At 38.8% G+C, this 15,039-nt stretch overlaps 1 protein-coding gene across 1 annotated transcript in view; it reads left to right on the top strand.

The window, feature by feature from the left end:
* The window catches only part of STK32C (serine/threonine kinase 32C), a 212,414-nt gene that overhangs the window by 176,881 nt on the left and 20,494 nt on the right, over nucleotides 1-15,039 (top strand). Inside the window, exons 3-5 of the mRNA XM_081954835.1 lie at nucleotides 1,873-2,024; nucleotides 4,920-5,093; nucleotides 9,480-9,517. Of these exons, the coding sequence (XP_081810961.1) occupies nucleotides 1,873-2,024; nucleotides 4,920-5,093; nucleotides 9,480-9,517 (364 nt within the window). The remainder of the gene's footprint in view (nucleotides 1-1,872; nucleotides 2,025-4,919; nucleotides 5,094-9,479; nucleotides 9,518-15,039) is intronic.

Below are 15,039 nucleotides of genomic sequence, written 5' to 3'. Positions count from 1 at the left end.
GAGGAGGAGGAGGAGAAGTCGAAGGACAAAAAAGAAAAAGATAAGGAGGGAGAGGACTGTGGGGTCCTTTGGTGTTCTCTGAACTTGGCCGGCAAGCCACTCCCACCCGGTCACATGGCCGGCAAGCCACTCCCACCCAGTCACATGGCTGGCAAGCCACTCCCACAAAGGAGGCCACACCCACAGAATAGGTTCCAATTTTTTTTGAAACCCACCACTGGTACAGGGGTGTCGAACTCAATTTCATTGAGGGATGCATCAGGATTGTGTTTGACCTTGGGGAGCCAGGATGGGCGTGGGCAGCTCGACGTCACTCGTGTCAGGGGCGCCTGTGGTGGCCAAAGTGTTCTGTCAGTGAAAACAGGCTCGCAAACTCCATTTTTACTGCGATAGCCTCCTGCAACCCTCTGCCATAAAGATGGAGCTTGGGAGGGCTGTCCATGGCCCGTGGCTTCCCGAGCTCCATTTTTTCTGGCAGAGAAACCGCGGGCCAGGGCAGCCCCATGGGCCAGATCTAAGCACTCTGCAGGTCAGATCTGGCCCCTGTGCCTTGGGTTTGACACCCCTGCTTTAGTATAATCCAGTCCCAAATTATTAAGGATTTAAGGCAGGGGTGTCCAAACTTGGGAACTTTAAGACTTGGCTGGGGAATTCTGGGAGTTGAAGTCCACAAGTCTTAAAGTTCCCAAGTTTGGACACCCCTGATTTAAGGGCAGATCAGATTTTGAGTTGAGCCCAGAAACATAGTACATTTGATGGAAGGGCAATTCCCCAATCACAGTGTTTGATATCATCTTTCCTGAAATTGTTGGCTCTTTCTTGCTGTACCCTCACTTTGATTATTCATAGATCTTCACAGTTGCTAGCACTGAATTGTTTCATTGCTGTCACTAAATTATATTCTAAGTATAATTTGGACATCACCTTTGGCATGGAAAATTATTTTTCTTCATGTTCTGCCCTTATAACATTGGAAAGTCTAAATGTGACAGACAGTATTTGCCTTTTTGAGTGTTGGGGCATTGCTAAAATTGGAGTCATCATACTCCACTCCACTGATAATGGTGATGACGATGACGATGATTAGAGTTATGCAATTGCTAAAACTTTCATTATCTGCATGCTGCCTAGAATGCTGCTAGGATTGAGGAGGCATTAATTACATAACCAATGAACAAGTAAATACACGAATTTAAAGCGGAATAATCTAATGCCAGCCTTGGCTTTCTCCATATTTGTGGTTTTTGGGGTTCCATGATATTCAGCAATTGTTCTGATGGCTAGGAAATTTTGGGAGGTGAAGGACATAATATCTAAAATATAAAGAGTCCGGGGAAGGCTGTTCTCTGACAAACTGTTGTCTTAATAGCAATAGCACTTAGATACCGCTTTACTGTGCGTAAACCTACCTTCTCATCACAGGCTGAAAATTATAATAGACTCAAGCTAGCTTCTATATAATATACTCATAAGAGTCCCCGTGTAAGCTTTCTCCTGCATGCTGGCATTTGATGTCAAGTCTCATATTCTTCCCAGCCAGTATAGCCTTCAGACATAGAGGTTACTTATTATAAGGGAGGAAATTCAACACATTTGATTGACTGCATTGTCTTTAGATATTTTGCTAAAATGACATTACCAGATGCTGACACTTTTAAAGAAACGTGTTTTTTTTATCAAAAAGTAGACTTGCCTTTTCCTTCATAATTTTCTGAATGAACTTGTGCAGGAGATAATATGAAAATAATACAAAATAAAATAAAATCTTAAATAAATGATTTTTTGGGAGCTCATCACAATATCTCACTGTTGTTAAATAAAAAAGTACAGAGATACATATTAATTCAACTTTTTTTGTTGTGTTACATCTAGGTGTGCATTGTACAAAAGAAAGACACAGAGAAGATGTATGCCATGAAGTACATGAATAAACAACAGTGCATTGAAAGAGATGAAGTTCGGAATGTGTTCAGAGAACTAGAGATTCTGCAAGAAATTGAGCATGTCTTCCTAGTGAATCTTTGGTGAATTTCTTTTTTTCTCTTAAAAAATGTACCAATTCCACTGATTTTCCAAATATGTGCATCTAGTTGAAAGCATGTTAGTCTTTTCAGAAAAGAGTCTTGGGCAGTACAAAGTATGATTTTCAAAATTCAATTATACATAAAAGAAAATGGCAAAGTCTACAATCTAAGGCAAACAAAACTTAGCATTATAGAAATCCGGTATTCAGAATATCTATAGAAATGGAGACTCCAGTTATACAATAGCTGGCTTATGATAAGAGTTCCTGTGATAAAACATAGTTTCTTAATATGTGGCTACAAATATAGAGTTAGATAATTATTAGATTAGTTTGGCTGGCTGGTTGCCTGGTTGCCCATGTTGAGTCAGGAATTATTAGAGCTGAAATTTAAGAAGGCACAAGTTTGGAGAGAGCTGTTGAGGAAAAAGAAACCAATTGGAATAGTGTAATGTCAAAAGGACAAATGGAACAAATGAAGAATGTACTGAAATGGACTAGAGTAAACATTGAATAGTGGAAAAGACAAATCTATACTACCTTGATTAATTGTGGAGCTCACATTAATTGGGATTTTTTGATTTGATACAATTGAACAATGGGGTGTTGAGATAATCTGTTTTATTCATTTGTCTTATTCATTTAGGGAAGGATTTCATAGGAAAGTTGGCTACCATAATTTTAGAAGAATTCCTCTTGATTTGGCATATTTACTTTTTCTTTTAAAGTTATTACTATTCTCCAAAAAAGGAATTATATTGAATTATTTTGCTCCAATATGTAGCAGTTCTCTTTTTACTGTCATCCTTAATAGTTTTCAAACCAACAACTAGCTCATGTGAGGAACAGGGCTACAGAAAAAAAAATCCTAAACTGATGTCCATAAGGTTGTAATTTAGAGAATAGACCTCTCGGTCCATTAGTATAAAAAGTCACATCTCTACTGAAAAACGCCTGCATATTGGTGTATAAGAAACTCAGTTAAAATTTCAGTGAGATCTGCCCTGTTGCAAGACTGAAAATATACCACTCTTTTCTCCATCCCTACCGCCCATAACAAATATGTGGGATGATTGGCCAAAAGTCAGCTAGTCAGCTTTCACATTTGGGGTTAACTTGAATGTTAAGTTAACCTTGTTAACCTTGTTACCCTAACTACTTACTATGTCACAGTAAAGAGACAGAGTGGGGACATGTCTCTTGTTTTGGTTGCATAGGAGAAAGTTTAGCATAATAATAAATATAGAAGGCACACTCCTGTGGTTTTAAGAATGTAAGAGGAAAAAGTATGCTGGATCAAAGTTGGAGGTCTAATTTAACATTCTCTTTCTAAATGTCCAACCAGGAATCACAAACTTAACATGGATCCAGTAGCTTCTTCTGTTTCTACAGCAATCTGCTATTGAAATGTGCACAGATCCAGTCTTGGAAACAAGACATACCTATGCTAAGTACTAAGCATTGATAGCTTTATCTCTTACACAGTTGTGTGACTTCCTTTCAAAGCTGTTCATATTGGGGACTTTTTTATGTAATAATAAATTCTGGAAGTTAACTGTGATATGTGAAGACTTTACGCCCTCCCCCCAAAGGTTTTGGTATTATGTGAAGGAATAATTTCTATGTAGCCACTCGTGGATATCTATCTATTCTATACTAATAAGGTGTGTCTTTTTTGGTCCCCTCTTTACTCTTCAGCTGAAAAAGCACTAAATAGCAATGTGTCTCACAGGGGAATTGCTCAAGCCTTTTTATCCTTTTGGTTGTCTTGTCTTGCTTTTATCTACAACACTTTGAAATGTGAATACCCATTCTTCCTGTAGCTTTCTGAATGGATAACTCAGATCTTGCCTTTTTTCCCCAAAGAGATAGGCACTACTGAGTCTTCTTATGTAATGGTATTTAACAGAATAATAATAATAAAATAATAATAAATAAAAATGCACCAAATCTTATAAGCATTTTTGATAAGTTTTCAGTATTTTCATCCCTGAGATCTTACACTCTCATCTAAATGCTTCTCCTAGAAACTTTGTTGTGGAAAGTAGAAATGTAAAGGAATGACCATGTAATGTGCTTTTTATGAAGATCCAGGTAAAGTATACACTCCATTTATTGGGGGTGATAAAGATAAGTGGATGTTTCTAACTCGTATTTCTAAGCCAATTCTATCATCCAGACTAACATCCTCATGTTAGAAGAAAATAATTCTCTGACGTATTTGATCACCCCTTTCACATTTTTTTTATTCAGCTTTGGCAAATAGAGCAAAAATGTCCAGCTAATGACATCCCAGAATTTCTGTATTAAAAAGATTCCAGGCAGATCAGACTAACAAAATCTTGCCAATGAGTCATTCACACTGATGGCACTGGTTATCCTTTGATAATGAAATGAGACAGGCTGCTTGGTATTCCAGTACATTATTGATTATGCCTGGAAAAAATACTGTGTAATGATCATATTATAGAAGCCATGTGATCCAGCCAGATATAGAAACAGGATTACATGAACAAGTTAAAATTAACTATGACAGCTGCTCCCTACTAGATACAGAATAGGGGACAGCTAACAGTAATAAGCAGTAAAACAAAATGACACCCCAAATATACAAATATCAGTGGTTCAAAAGAAGTGGGACAAATGAAAGTAGTTGAAGGATATATATTTAGATATGTGGAAGCATTGTTATTATTCAAGCACATTCCAGCCAATTCTTCTAGAAATTCTAATAACTGAAGTCCCAATGTATCCAGAGGTCACAAGGTTAGGTAATATAATATATTAAGGACATCTCATTTCTAGGTCATTATATGGCATGGAGCACTATCATAAGGCATAATAATGTTGTCTGTGCAAATATAATGGAATTCCCTGTTCCCTCACTTTTCTATAGGTACTCCTTCCAAGATGAAGAAGACATGTTCATGGTGGTGGATCTACTCTTGGGTGGTGACTTACGTTATCATCTTCAACAGAATGTGCAGTTTACAGAAGAAACAGTTAAACTATATATCTGTGAAATGGCATCAGCTTTGGACTATTTGCGCAGTCAGCGTATTATACACAGGTGATCTTATAATTTGTGGTTGGCAGCTGTGAGGATCAGGTCTAATTCTATAAACTCATCTCATTCGAACCCATTGGGAGCAGCTCCATGGAATCTCAACTCTGAAATTGATTTTATAGTTGGAGTAAATTTTCTTCAGTAAATACTTAATCTCTAGTTCTACCATGAAATGGAAGGGCTGTTTATTGTAGGAAATAATCAAAACCTAATTTTCTAATCCTCTAATCTTGATCTATATTCTATTTACATAGAATTTTGAACAAGCGGGTAACTTCATGATCATGTTATCTCAATCTTTGATGCACTTTTGTATAATTGATTTCTTTCCATAGGATTATATTTAAGACTAGTGGCTGCTGTATCGAAATCTTTCTCAGTTTTTTTTTAAATTTGTCAAAAGTCTGGAAGTTACCACGAGTCAAGACTGTTTCAGTACAGAAACAGCCTATCCAGCTTTTACTGTCATGGTGCTTTTTAGATGGGTTTCTCAATTTTCTGTGAAATTTTCTGGAATAACAATTTTTCTGGACATTCTAGGAACTGAAGTCCCAACACATCTAAAGGACATCAGGTTGGGTAACATTAAATTAATCTCATTTCCAGATCATTAGTGGCCTCCTCTTCCTTCTCCTCCTAATAGGAGTCACAGAGATTATGAACTGAGATTAGAACCATGACACTCTGGAAGAGTAATTTCCTTATTACCTACCATATGCATTATTTTATTCCTCTCCTAAATGCTTACATCAACCAGTGAGTTACTGGCCCAGTGAATTTCGTACTGAATGAAGTTTGGAACTAGATGTTCCTGAACTTTAGTCCCATATTTTAATTACAATAGAATAGATTCTCATGTGGGCTTGGACAGGAAGTTCTCCACCTGGACAGATGTGGGAGATGTGGGCTCCTAAGAGTCTCACGTGAACCCTGTCTGACAAACCATCTCTGAAGAATCTTTTGAATCAGAACCCCCACTAGAGGTGGGGGTGAAAAAGGGCAGCGTCTCATCGAAATCTTTCTCAGTTTTTTTTAAATTTGTCAAAAGTCTGGAAGTTACCACGAGTCAAGACTGTTTCAGTACAGAAACAGCCTATCCAGCTTTTACCCTGAGAGAAGCAACAGATCTCTCGTGGGTTAGAGATTTGCCTATGAATCGGAGTCGGGCCTGCAGCCTTTGTGGCTGACAAGATGCTGACCTTTTTGTCAAAATAAGTTTGGAACAGGCGGAGGCCGGGAGAGATAAAAGACCTGGTAAGAGAATTTATCTAACCCACAACTATAAATTAAACCTGGAAAAGGCAAAGAAATTTTGAGAACATAAATAATACTGATGGTCAGATTGGGACTTTTTTTTTCCTAAAAGAAAAGGAAGAAAGGAAGGTGGAGGGTTGTAACATCAGCCGCCCTGGAAATTCTTTGTCTGCGCTTTCAAACAGAAGAACAGAAAGCAGAGCAGCTACAAACCCACATAATTATAAACGTTACATTTGGTTTTGGATCTTAAACAGAAACCAATATTTTTACTTTGCTTGGAATTCCTTCCAGCTAGAATAATCAAGAAAAAAGCATGTCTTCTTCTGAACCCACTCAATATAAACTCTAATTTGGTCTCAGATATCAAATAGAAACCAAATATTTTGATCTCTTTTTCTCTGATAACGGATAATCTAACCTTGACTGTGTGGGATGTTTTAACTAACCAACTACCATAAATCAGAAGTTGCAAGAGCAGGAGGCAAAAGAGACACGTACCCGAATCTAGCTCTTTGTAAGTTTGTTCTAATTGATATGTTTTAAGCAGCTGTGGCTGATCTGAGACGGAAGGTGACGGGGAAGAATTATTATAGAGATAAGAACTGGAAAATGCTAGGGCTTTTTTTCTTTTTTTTCTTCCCTCTTTCGTCTTTTTATTTTGCTGCAAAAGATTAAGATGGCCCAAGCTTCACTTCTGGTCCCACAGTAGCTAAAACCTAAGGTGAACCAGAGCCTCAAAATAAGACTTTGTATAACTAACTGCAATCTTGGAACTGGATATTAAGGAAGAACAACAGACCAAGATGGCTCCCATCATTCTCCCCTATAGCAGTGGAAGTGGACAAACTTAAGGTGGACCAGAACTTTGAAATAACTGTATAGCTAATTTTAACTTTGAAACTGGACATCATGGGAATTTGAAGAACTACATGAAATTATCAAAAAATATGCATAAATCATTAAAATCAAGCCTAAATAGAATTCTGAACCCAGAGAAGCAGATAGCTAAAGAAGAATTCAAAGAAGAAGGGGGGCAAGATAATGAAGGAGTAGAAACAGGGGGAAACAAAAGGCAGATAAAAGAGGTTGAAGCTGTTAGTGACATAAGGGAAATTGAAGGGGGAGGTTTTGCCCCAACAAAGAGAAATAAAAAACATATTTTTGGTGGTGACCTGGGGAAAGTTGGGGAGAGTGGATGTGCCGAAGCAAAGAGAAGGGAGAGGGCAGGAGCAGAGAAGTGGGACAAAAGACTTACTAGGAAAAAATCAGACAACCATAAATTTTTATGTGGGAGAATATAAAACTAAGATGAGGGTTTTATTTCTAAATATGACAATAAAATGGAGTTGCTAATTGATTGAATGTAATAATGGAAATAATTAAGCAAAGTTTGAAATATATGGAATATGGATAAATATGATATTGATATTGATGTGGGGAGGTTGTGAAAAACATGACAATAAAATGAAGTTGCTAACTGGTTGAATATAATAATGGAAAGACAACTAAACAAAGGCCAAAATATATGGAATGTGGATAAATATGCAAATGACATGGGGAGGTTGTAAAGCAGAGGTTTGCCATTCACTTTTATACATGATAATTAAACTGAGTGGCAAATTGACTGGAAATGACAACAGAAGGACAACTAAGCATGGGTTAAAATATATGAAACATGGATATACATAGAACTTTTAAGATGATGAAATAAAGCAAGATGTTTACTGTTTGTTATTCTAGACAATAGATTAAGGGAATTGAAATGAATATTGAACAGTGAGGTTTGCCATTCATAGACAACTAAAGGTAATCTAATCCAAGACATGGAAAAATTAGAGCAGGAACATTAAATACACTTATAATGGGAAACTATTGAAACTTAAAGGCAGAATCATTTTTATATAAAGATAATGAGAATAGCTGGGAATTGTAACCAGGTCTATATCTCGACCAAAATTAGGCTGGGGGGCTGGTTTAAAAGTACAGTGACTATATATGTATATTTTTTGTTCTATTTTTCTTTCTTTTTTTTAAGGAAAATATATGTTTAAAATTAAATATGTATATTGAAAAGGAATACCATCAACATAAAAGGGAGCTTGCTCAGAAGCTGAAATACACCAAGCAAATGAGTTGAAGAGTGGGAAGAAAAGGAGAGTGGTAAGGGAAGGAGAGAGGGATAGGAGAGAGGGTAGAAGGGGGGAAGAGGAGGAGAGAAATGAGGAGTGGAAAGGGGAGAGAGGAGTAGGAGAGAGGAAGGGGAAGTAGAGAAGGGAAGGAGGACAGAGAGAAGAAAGGAGGTAGGGAGGGGGCTGAGAGAGGGAGAAGAAAGTGAACGCACAAATATAGTGTATGGAGAGCAGAAGAGCCAATAACTGGGTTTTTTTTCTTTTTCTTTTGGGGAGTTGATGGTAAGATGAATTGATGTAAACATTTAATAATACAATACGATGTTGGCTATGTAATAGTATACATGTAATTATATGTTATGAAAATGAAACATAAAAAAACTTTATGGGGGGAAAAAAGAATAGATCCTCATGTGGAGAAATGCATTCTCAGGGAGATGCCAGCGGAAAAAATATACTCTCCTATTCTGGCAGTGCAGTCCAATTTGATTCTCATCTAGAAACCCATGGCAGCTGCTTATTTAATACAGTTTGAAGATGGAAGAATCTTTATCATAAGACAATTCCAACTGGCAGGAATTGTTTTCAAACCCTGACATGCCTTTGTTTACTAAGAAAATTTCTATACACTTGCTACATTCAAATGAGATTTCTTTGCAAAGATCATGGATATTTCACAACCCTGTTTTTGTGTAGCTGATAATAGATAATGTGTTTACAATCTTGGAAACAATAACTCAGTATGTTTATTGGCTTCTTAGAGCAATTTTCTTGATATGGAAAAAAATATCAGGAGTAGTTGCCTTTTTTCTGTCAAGATTAAGTTTTATATATGCATAGATAGATAGATAGATAGATAGATAGATAGATAGATAGATAGATAGATAGATAGATAGATAGATAGATAGATAGATAGATAGATAGATAGATGATATAGATATAGATATAGATGTATAGATATATAGATATAGATATATATATATACATTTATTTTGCTTTTCAGAGATGTGAAACCAGATAACATTCTTCTTGATGAACAAGGTAAGGAAAAATTGTATGGTTTTTATTTCTGCTCTCTTGGTGCTTGAATGGAAATGGAAATGGGTGATGTGGGATGTTTTTTTGCACTTTGTATCATGTGCATTTATTTCAGTATTGTAATACTAGGCTCCAATTTCTGCAGCAGTGACAGACACACAAGCTTACAGGATTTGAAATGAGATGATTGGCTCATGGCTTTCTCAGCAAGCCCTGGGGCACCGCCATTTGTGACCCCCTGAATTTATATTAGGGTATTATTCCTTAGTATTTATGGTGTTTTCTTCCCTGATAATAGTAATGTATATTACATTTTTGTTTTGATTACCATTTTATGTTCTTGTTTTATTGCTTTAATAACTTGCATATAATGAAGATTTACTTTGACGGTGGAAGCAGCTTATACGTTGAACAAAACAAATGAAGAAATATCTGCTGGAAAAGAGAAATTATTAGTAGCTACTATAATTCGAATTCTGGCCAGAACAACTTTATGCAAAAGCAACTAAAAAGCCATAAATCTTCCCTCCCTCCCTCCTTCTCTCATCTATTTTCTTTCTTACTATTCAATACAATCATATGCATATACTCTTACTACATACACACATTCACACATTATCATTCACTCTAAACCAGAATACAGATCATTACATCAATGAGGCTTCTCTCTACCTTCCTAAGTTTTTTTCTCAAAAATGATTGGTTCCTATTCCCAGTAACAGCTGAAATCAATAATCTATTCCCTACCAGGCTGATAGCTGCACTGCAAGGAAAAGCAGGCAGACTCCCGGTCATTCTGTCGGCCTCCGAATACTACAAAATCTGCTTCAAATACAGGAAGGATTATACTTTATAAGTGTGTCATATGCTTTAGAGCTGTGTTTCTCAACCTTGGGAACTTTATGATGTATGGACCCCAACTCTCGGAATTCCATGCTGGCTGGGCAATTCTGCAAGTTGAAGTTCACACATCTTAAAAGGTCTCTAGGTTGAGAGACACCACTCTAGAGCAGGGGTATCAAACTCAAGGCCAGTGCCGCGGGCCAGATCTGGTCCATGAGGTTCTTAGACCTGGCCTGTAGGGCCGGCCTGGAAATAGCAAAGGATTGGCCCGCAGTGCCTCTGCTAGTGAAAATGGGATGCGCGTCTGTCTCCCCACCCCCACTGCGGCCTGTTTTTGACCCGGACAGCCTCCTGCAAAATCCTGCCACAACACAATTCCCTCACTGGCTTGCTTTCCAGCTCTGTTCTCCGGCATGCAGGGCAACAAAAGACCATGTGACTAAAGGTTCAGTCAGACTTTCTAACTTCATGAGATCACACACACACACCCTGAGAAGTTGGAAGGTCTAATTACGTTTTTTTTAAAAACTGGTAGTCACATGGTCTTCTTTTGTTGCTTCATGCAGGAGAATGGAGCTGGACAGCAGGTTAGTGAGGTAATCTGGTTGCTTTGGGATGGGGTGGAAGTGAGGATTTTGCATTATGATTGCTCATAAGTAAGAACCAGTAAAAGAGGAATGGAAAAATCCCTATCTGTAGATCAAAGACTGTTTTTCAGTCTTTGCAAGTTTAAGCTGGCTGGGGAATTCTGGGAGTTGAAGTCCACAAGTCTTAAAGTTCCCAAGTTTGGACACCCCTGATTTAGAGTTTGGTGCAATTAAATAAATCAGTTGTGATTTCCTTAAGAAATTGTGATTAAAGCGATATGAACCATTACTGGACTTCTTGTGAGAAACTGAAATTAAAAGTTGATCTGGGGCTTTGATGAATAGATATGGAATTATGGAAATCATGTAGACAAATGTTAATCTTACTTTGATATATTTTTTACTTATATCTGTAGCAAAGAAAGTTGAAAGTAATTCTTTTTCGGTTTTCTTTCTTTCCTCTTTTTTTCTTACACTTTCACTCTTTTTCTTTCCTGGGCCTTTTCTTTTTTCAAATCTGTTTTTTATTTGTTTATCCCTTAGCTTTGTATTTTTTTGATGCATGAAGGATCGAAGACTCCGCTATTCTAATTCTACATTCCTTATTTACAGAAATCATATCAAAATTTAGAATGAAATCCACTGGGAGCCATCTCATATAAGGCTGGCTCTGAGTAACCAAAAAGTGTTTATCGTTAGAAGAGAATATTTGTAGTCAGGGTTGAACTGTGGGGTCCTTGGTGCTCTCTGAGCTTGATGGTTTTCTTGCAGATGTTTCATAACCAAGCTAGGTAACATCATCAGTACTAGAAGGGAGTGGGGTTTGCTCTTATTTTCATATACTAGTAGCTTACCCTGTCAGTGTTGATCAGTTGCTTCACAAAAAGTGTTTTGATTGGTGCTGGGTCTCTACAATCTCAGGCAGAGAAGGGCTATTCTGCAACCCTCCCTCAAATGTTCTTTAAAATATAGACTTTCCCAGCATTCCTTTAGGAACCTCCAACATGCAAATTGTGGTTACTCATCCTGGAGATTTACTGTTTGCTGGGAAGGTGTGTAACTAAAAATCAGTCTACATTTAGTCTACACCTGACTTTGGGGATATTTCTTCATAACAAACAAAAGTGTATTTTCTGTGCAGGTCACACCCCTTACTTACTGGATCTGGATGTCATAAAGCAGAGTCCACTTTTTGTAATTAACATTTTGTAATTAACATTTGGCTTTCAGAGTGCTGCAGGAGGCTGAATGTAGTTACACCCACCCTGGGCACGCCCCCAGCCCTCCAAGGTCAAACACAACCCTGATGCGCCCTCAATGAAATTGAATTTGACACCCCTGCTCTAGAGTGAAAAGAGCACAGCTCTGGTACTGGCATTCTCCAAACCAGACTAGTGAAAGTTTTCTATTCTGACATTCTGGAGAGACTTGCTGTTGGATTAGCATAGACAATGACTCATTGAGTTCATTTTCTGGCTGGTGGAATGTCATTCCAGTGAGGCAAAGATGAAACGCACAGGAGCCATGGTTTCCTCATTTTACTTCGAGCAATAGAAATATGTTTCTTCCCTTGGTGGAATTGCCTGGGTATCATCAGTCTTCACAACATCATCACGGAAAACTAGTTATGGAAAGTTGAAAGGTGCAGCCTCACAAACCGTGTTCTTCCTTTCCTCCCTCTGGATTTGACTATTCAAGTAGAGGCTTGGAATTGCAAATTTATGTACTTCCACAGCAAAATAGCTGCTCTTTGCTGCAGGCCAGGCCAGGTGTCTAGATGCCATGTCTCCAATGTGCCTGCAGTGCTCTGGTGGCATTCTGCCAAGGAGCTAGAGCCCAAGATCTAGCAGTTTCAGACACCTGTTGAGGTGTATGTTCTTCTATTTCAAAGTAAAAAACAGAAAGCAAGCAGCAAAGTAAAGGTGTAAAAGGAAGGAACTGTTGTCTCCACGTATCTGCTGTTTTCCCTTTGATTGGCAATGGGAACACATCCCCAAAGGACGAGATGAGCAAGCAAGAAATACTGAGAAACTAGACCTACCAAGGCTGTCCTGTAAAGCAGCCCCATAATCTTTAACCAGCCATACTGACTCTGTGTGTGTGTGTGTGTGTGTGTCTGTCTGTCTGTCTGTCTGTCTGTCTGTCTGTCTATCTATCTATCTATCTATCTATCTATCTATCTATCTATCTATCTATCTATCTATCTATCTATCTATCTATCAAACCCAAGTACCACTCACTCATCACGAAATCTCCAGAACCACGTATGTTTGGCACATATGTTCCTCTTGGCTTTTAGGTGCTTGCTAAAAAAAGGATTTTTCAAAATGACCATCAGATCATTAGTATTTCTTATACATGCTCTGATGCTAAGGAGTTCTACTCCCCCTCCCCACCTGAAAAGAACTCTGTTCCAACTGCCAGTTGCCTCACATTCCATTACCTCAGTTCAAACTGGCAGATGTTCTACTCCTTCATTCAGGAGCAGTCTGGGGCTCCTTACAGTACTAAATGTCGGTACCTCACCAAAATGTCTATACTTTCCACCTATGGAATTGCTTCCGTACTCAAGGCGGCAGGAGCAATATTCCCTTTTGTGTTTCAATCACTGACCACCACTAAGCCAATGGATTCTGAACCAAATTTCTCCTGCATAGCCCAGTTTGGTGTCAAAGCTCGGGTTTCCAGCTAGTATAGAAATAAACCCAGGCAAAGGACATCATAAGTTAATCTCTCTGTTTGTTTCATCGAGCTTTGGCTCATGAATCCCAAATGCTAGAAATCCACACGCTGCTGGAATAAAAAGAAGAGACAGAGATTGATTTCAGACTAGCATTTTTATCTTGGCATGAAAGCATTAGAAGTGGCTGATCTGCTTCAGGCAGCTTAGGAGAAATGATGTAGCATACCTAATTGTAGCATAAGCGAGATGTGGTTCTTAATATGCACAAGCTGATATCAATCACCTCTAGAATAGTATAGTTTGAAAACGATTTCCCCTAGTAAGGTCGTATATTTAAATCAGAGCTAATGTGTGTTTGTTTTAAAATCTTTAAAAATATATACCGTATTTATCGGCGTATAACACGCACAGGCATATAACACGCACCTTCATTTTAAGAGGGAAATTTCAGGAAAAAAAATTAAATTTCAAATAAAGAACTTTGAAGCAAAATAAGGGTAGCTCAGAACTTTTTTTTAATTAATATTATTACCACTTATAAGGTAAATAATGTAAAAGGACAGTAAAAGCAACTATGAACACTGCTGCTTTCACTGCTACTATCTTCCACCCTCCCTTCCTCCTTCCCTTCCTTCCTGCCTCCCTTCCAGTTCCCTCCTTCCTCTTTCCTCCTGCCTGCCTGCCTTCTTTCCCTCCTGCTTATCTATGCTTCCTTCCTTCCTTGCACCTCCCTCCCTTCTGCCTGCCTGCCTTCTTTCCTCTTTCCCTATCCTCCTATCCTTCCTTTCTCCCTCCCTCCTTCCCTGCCTCCCTTCCAGTTCCATCCTTCCCTCCTTCCTTTTTTTAATTAACTTTTAGTCGGGAGTCCGGGGAGAGGAGAGACGGCTCATCCATTCTCTCCTCCTCTCACCCACACCCCGCTGTCTAAAGCGCTTCCTTTCGCCCGCCCGAGCTCTTCCGCGGGCGAAAGAAAGTGTTTTAGTCGGGTGTCTGGGAGAGGAGAGACGGCTCATCCATTCTCTCCTCCTCTCGCCCACACCCCGCTGAGTAGCGCTCCGTGATCCTTTTCTGTGCGCCTGGTGTTTAGATAGATAGCCGGATGTTTAAAACGCCAGGTGCACAGAAAAGCAGCTGCTTTTGGGGCGAAGCGCTTCGCGATCCTTTTCTGTGCGCCTGGCGTTTAAAACATCCGGCTATCTATCTAAACGCCAGGCGCACAGAAAAGGATCGCGGAGCGCTTCGCCCCAACAGCAGCTGCTTTTCTGTGCGCCTGGCGTTTAAAACATCCGGCTATCTATCTAAACGCCAGGCGCACAGAAAAGGATCGCGGAGCACTTCGCCCCAACAGCAGCTGCTTTTCTGTGCGCCTGGCGTTTAAAACATCCGGCTATCTATCTAAACGGCTGCTGTTG

Source organism: Natrix helvetica (genome assembly GCF_964273705.1).
Source record: "Natrix helvetica genome assembly, chromosome: 5".
NCBI lineage: Eukaryota > Metazoa > Chordata > Lepidosauria > Squamata > Natricidae > Natrix > Natrix helvetica.
This window is presented reverse-complemented; position numbering and strand designations above follow the sequence as displayed.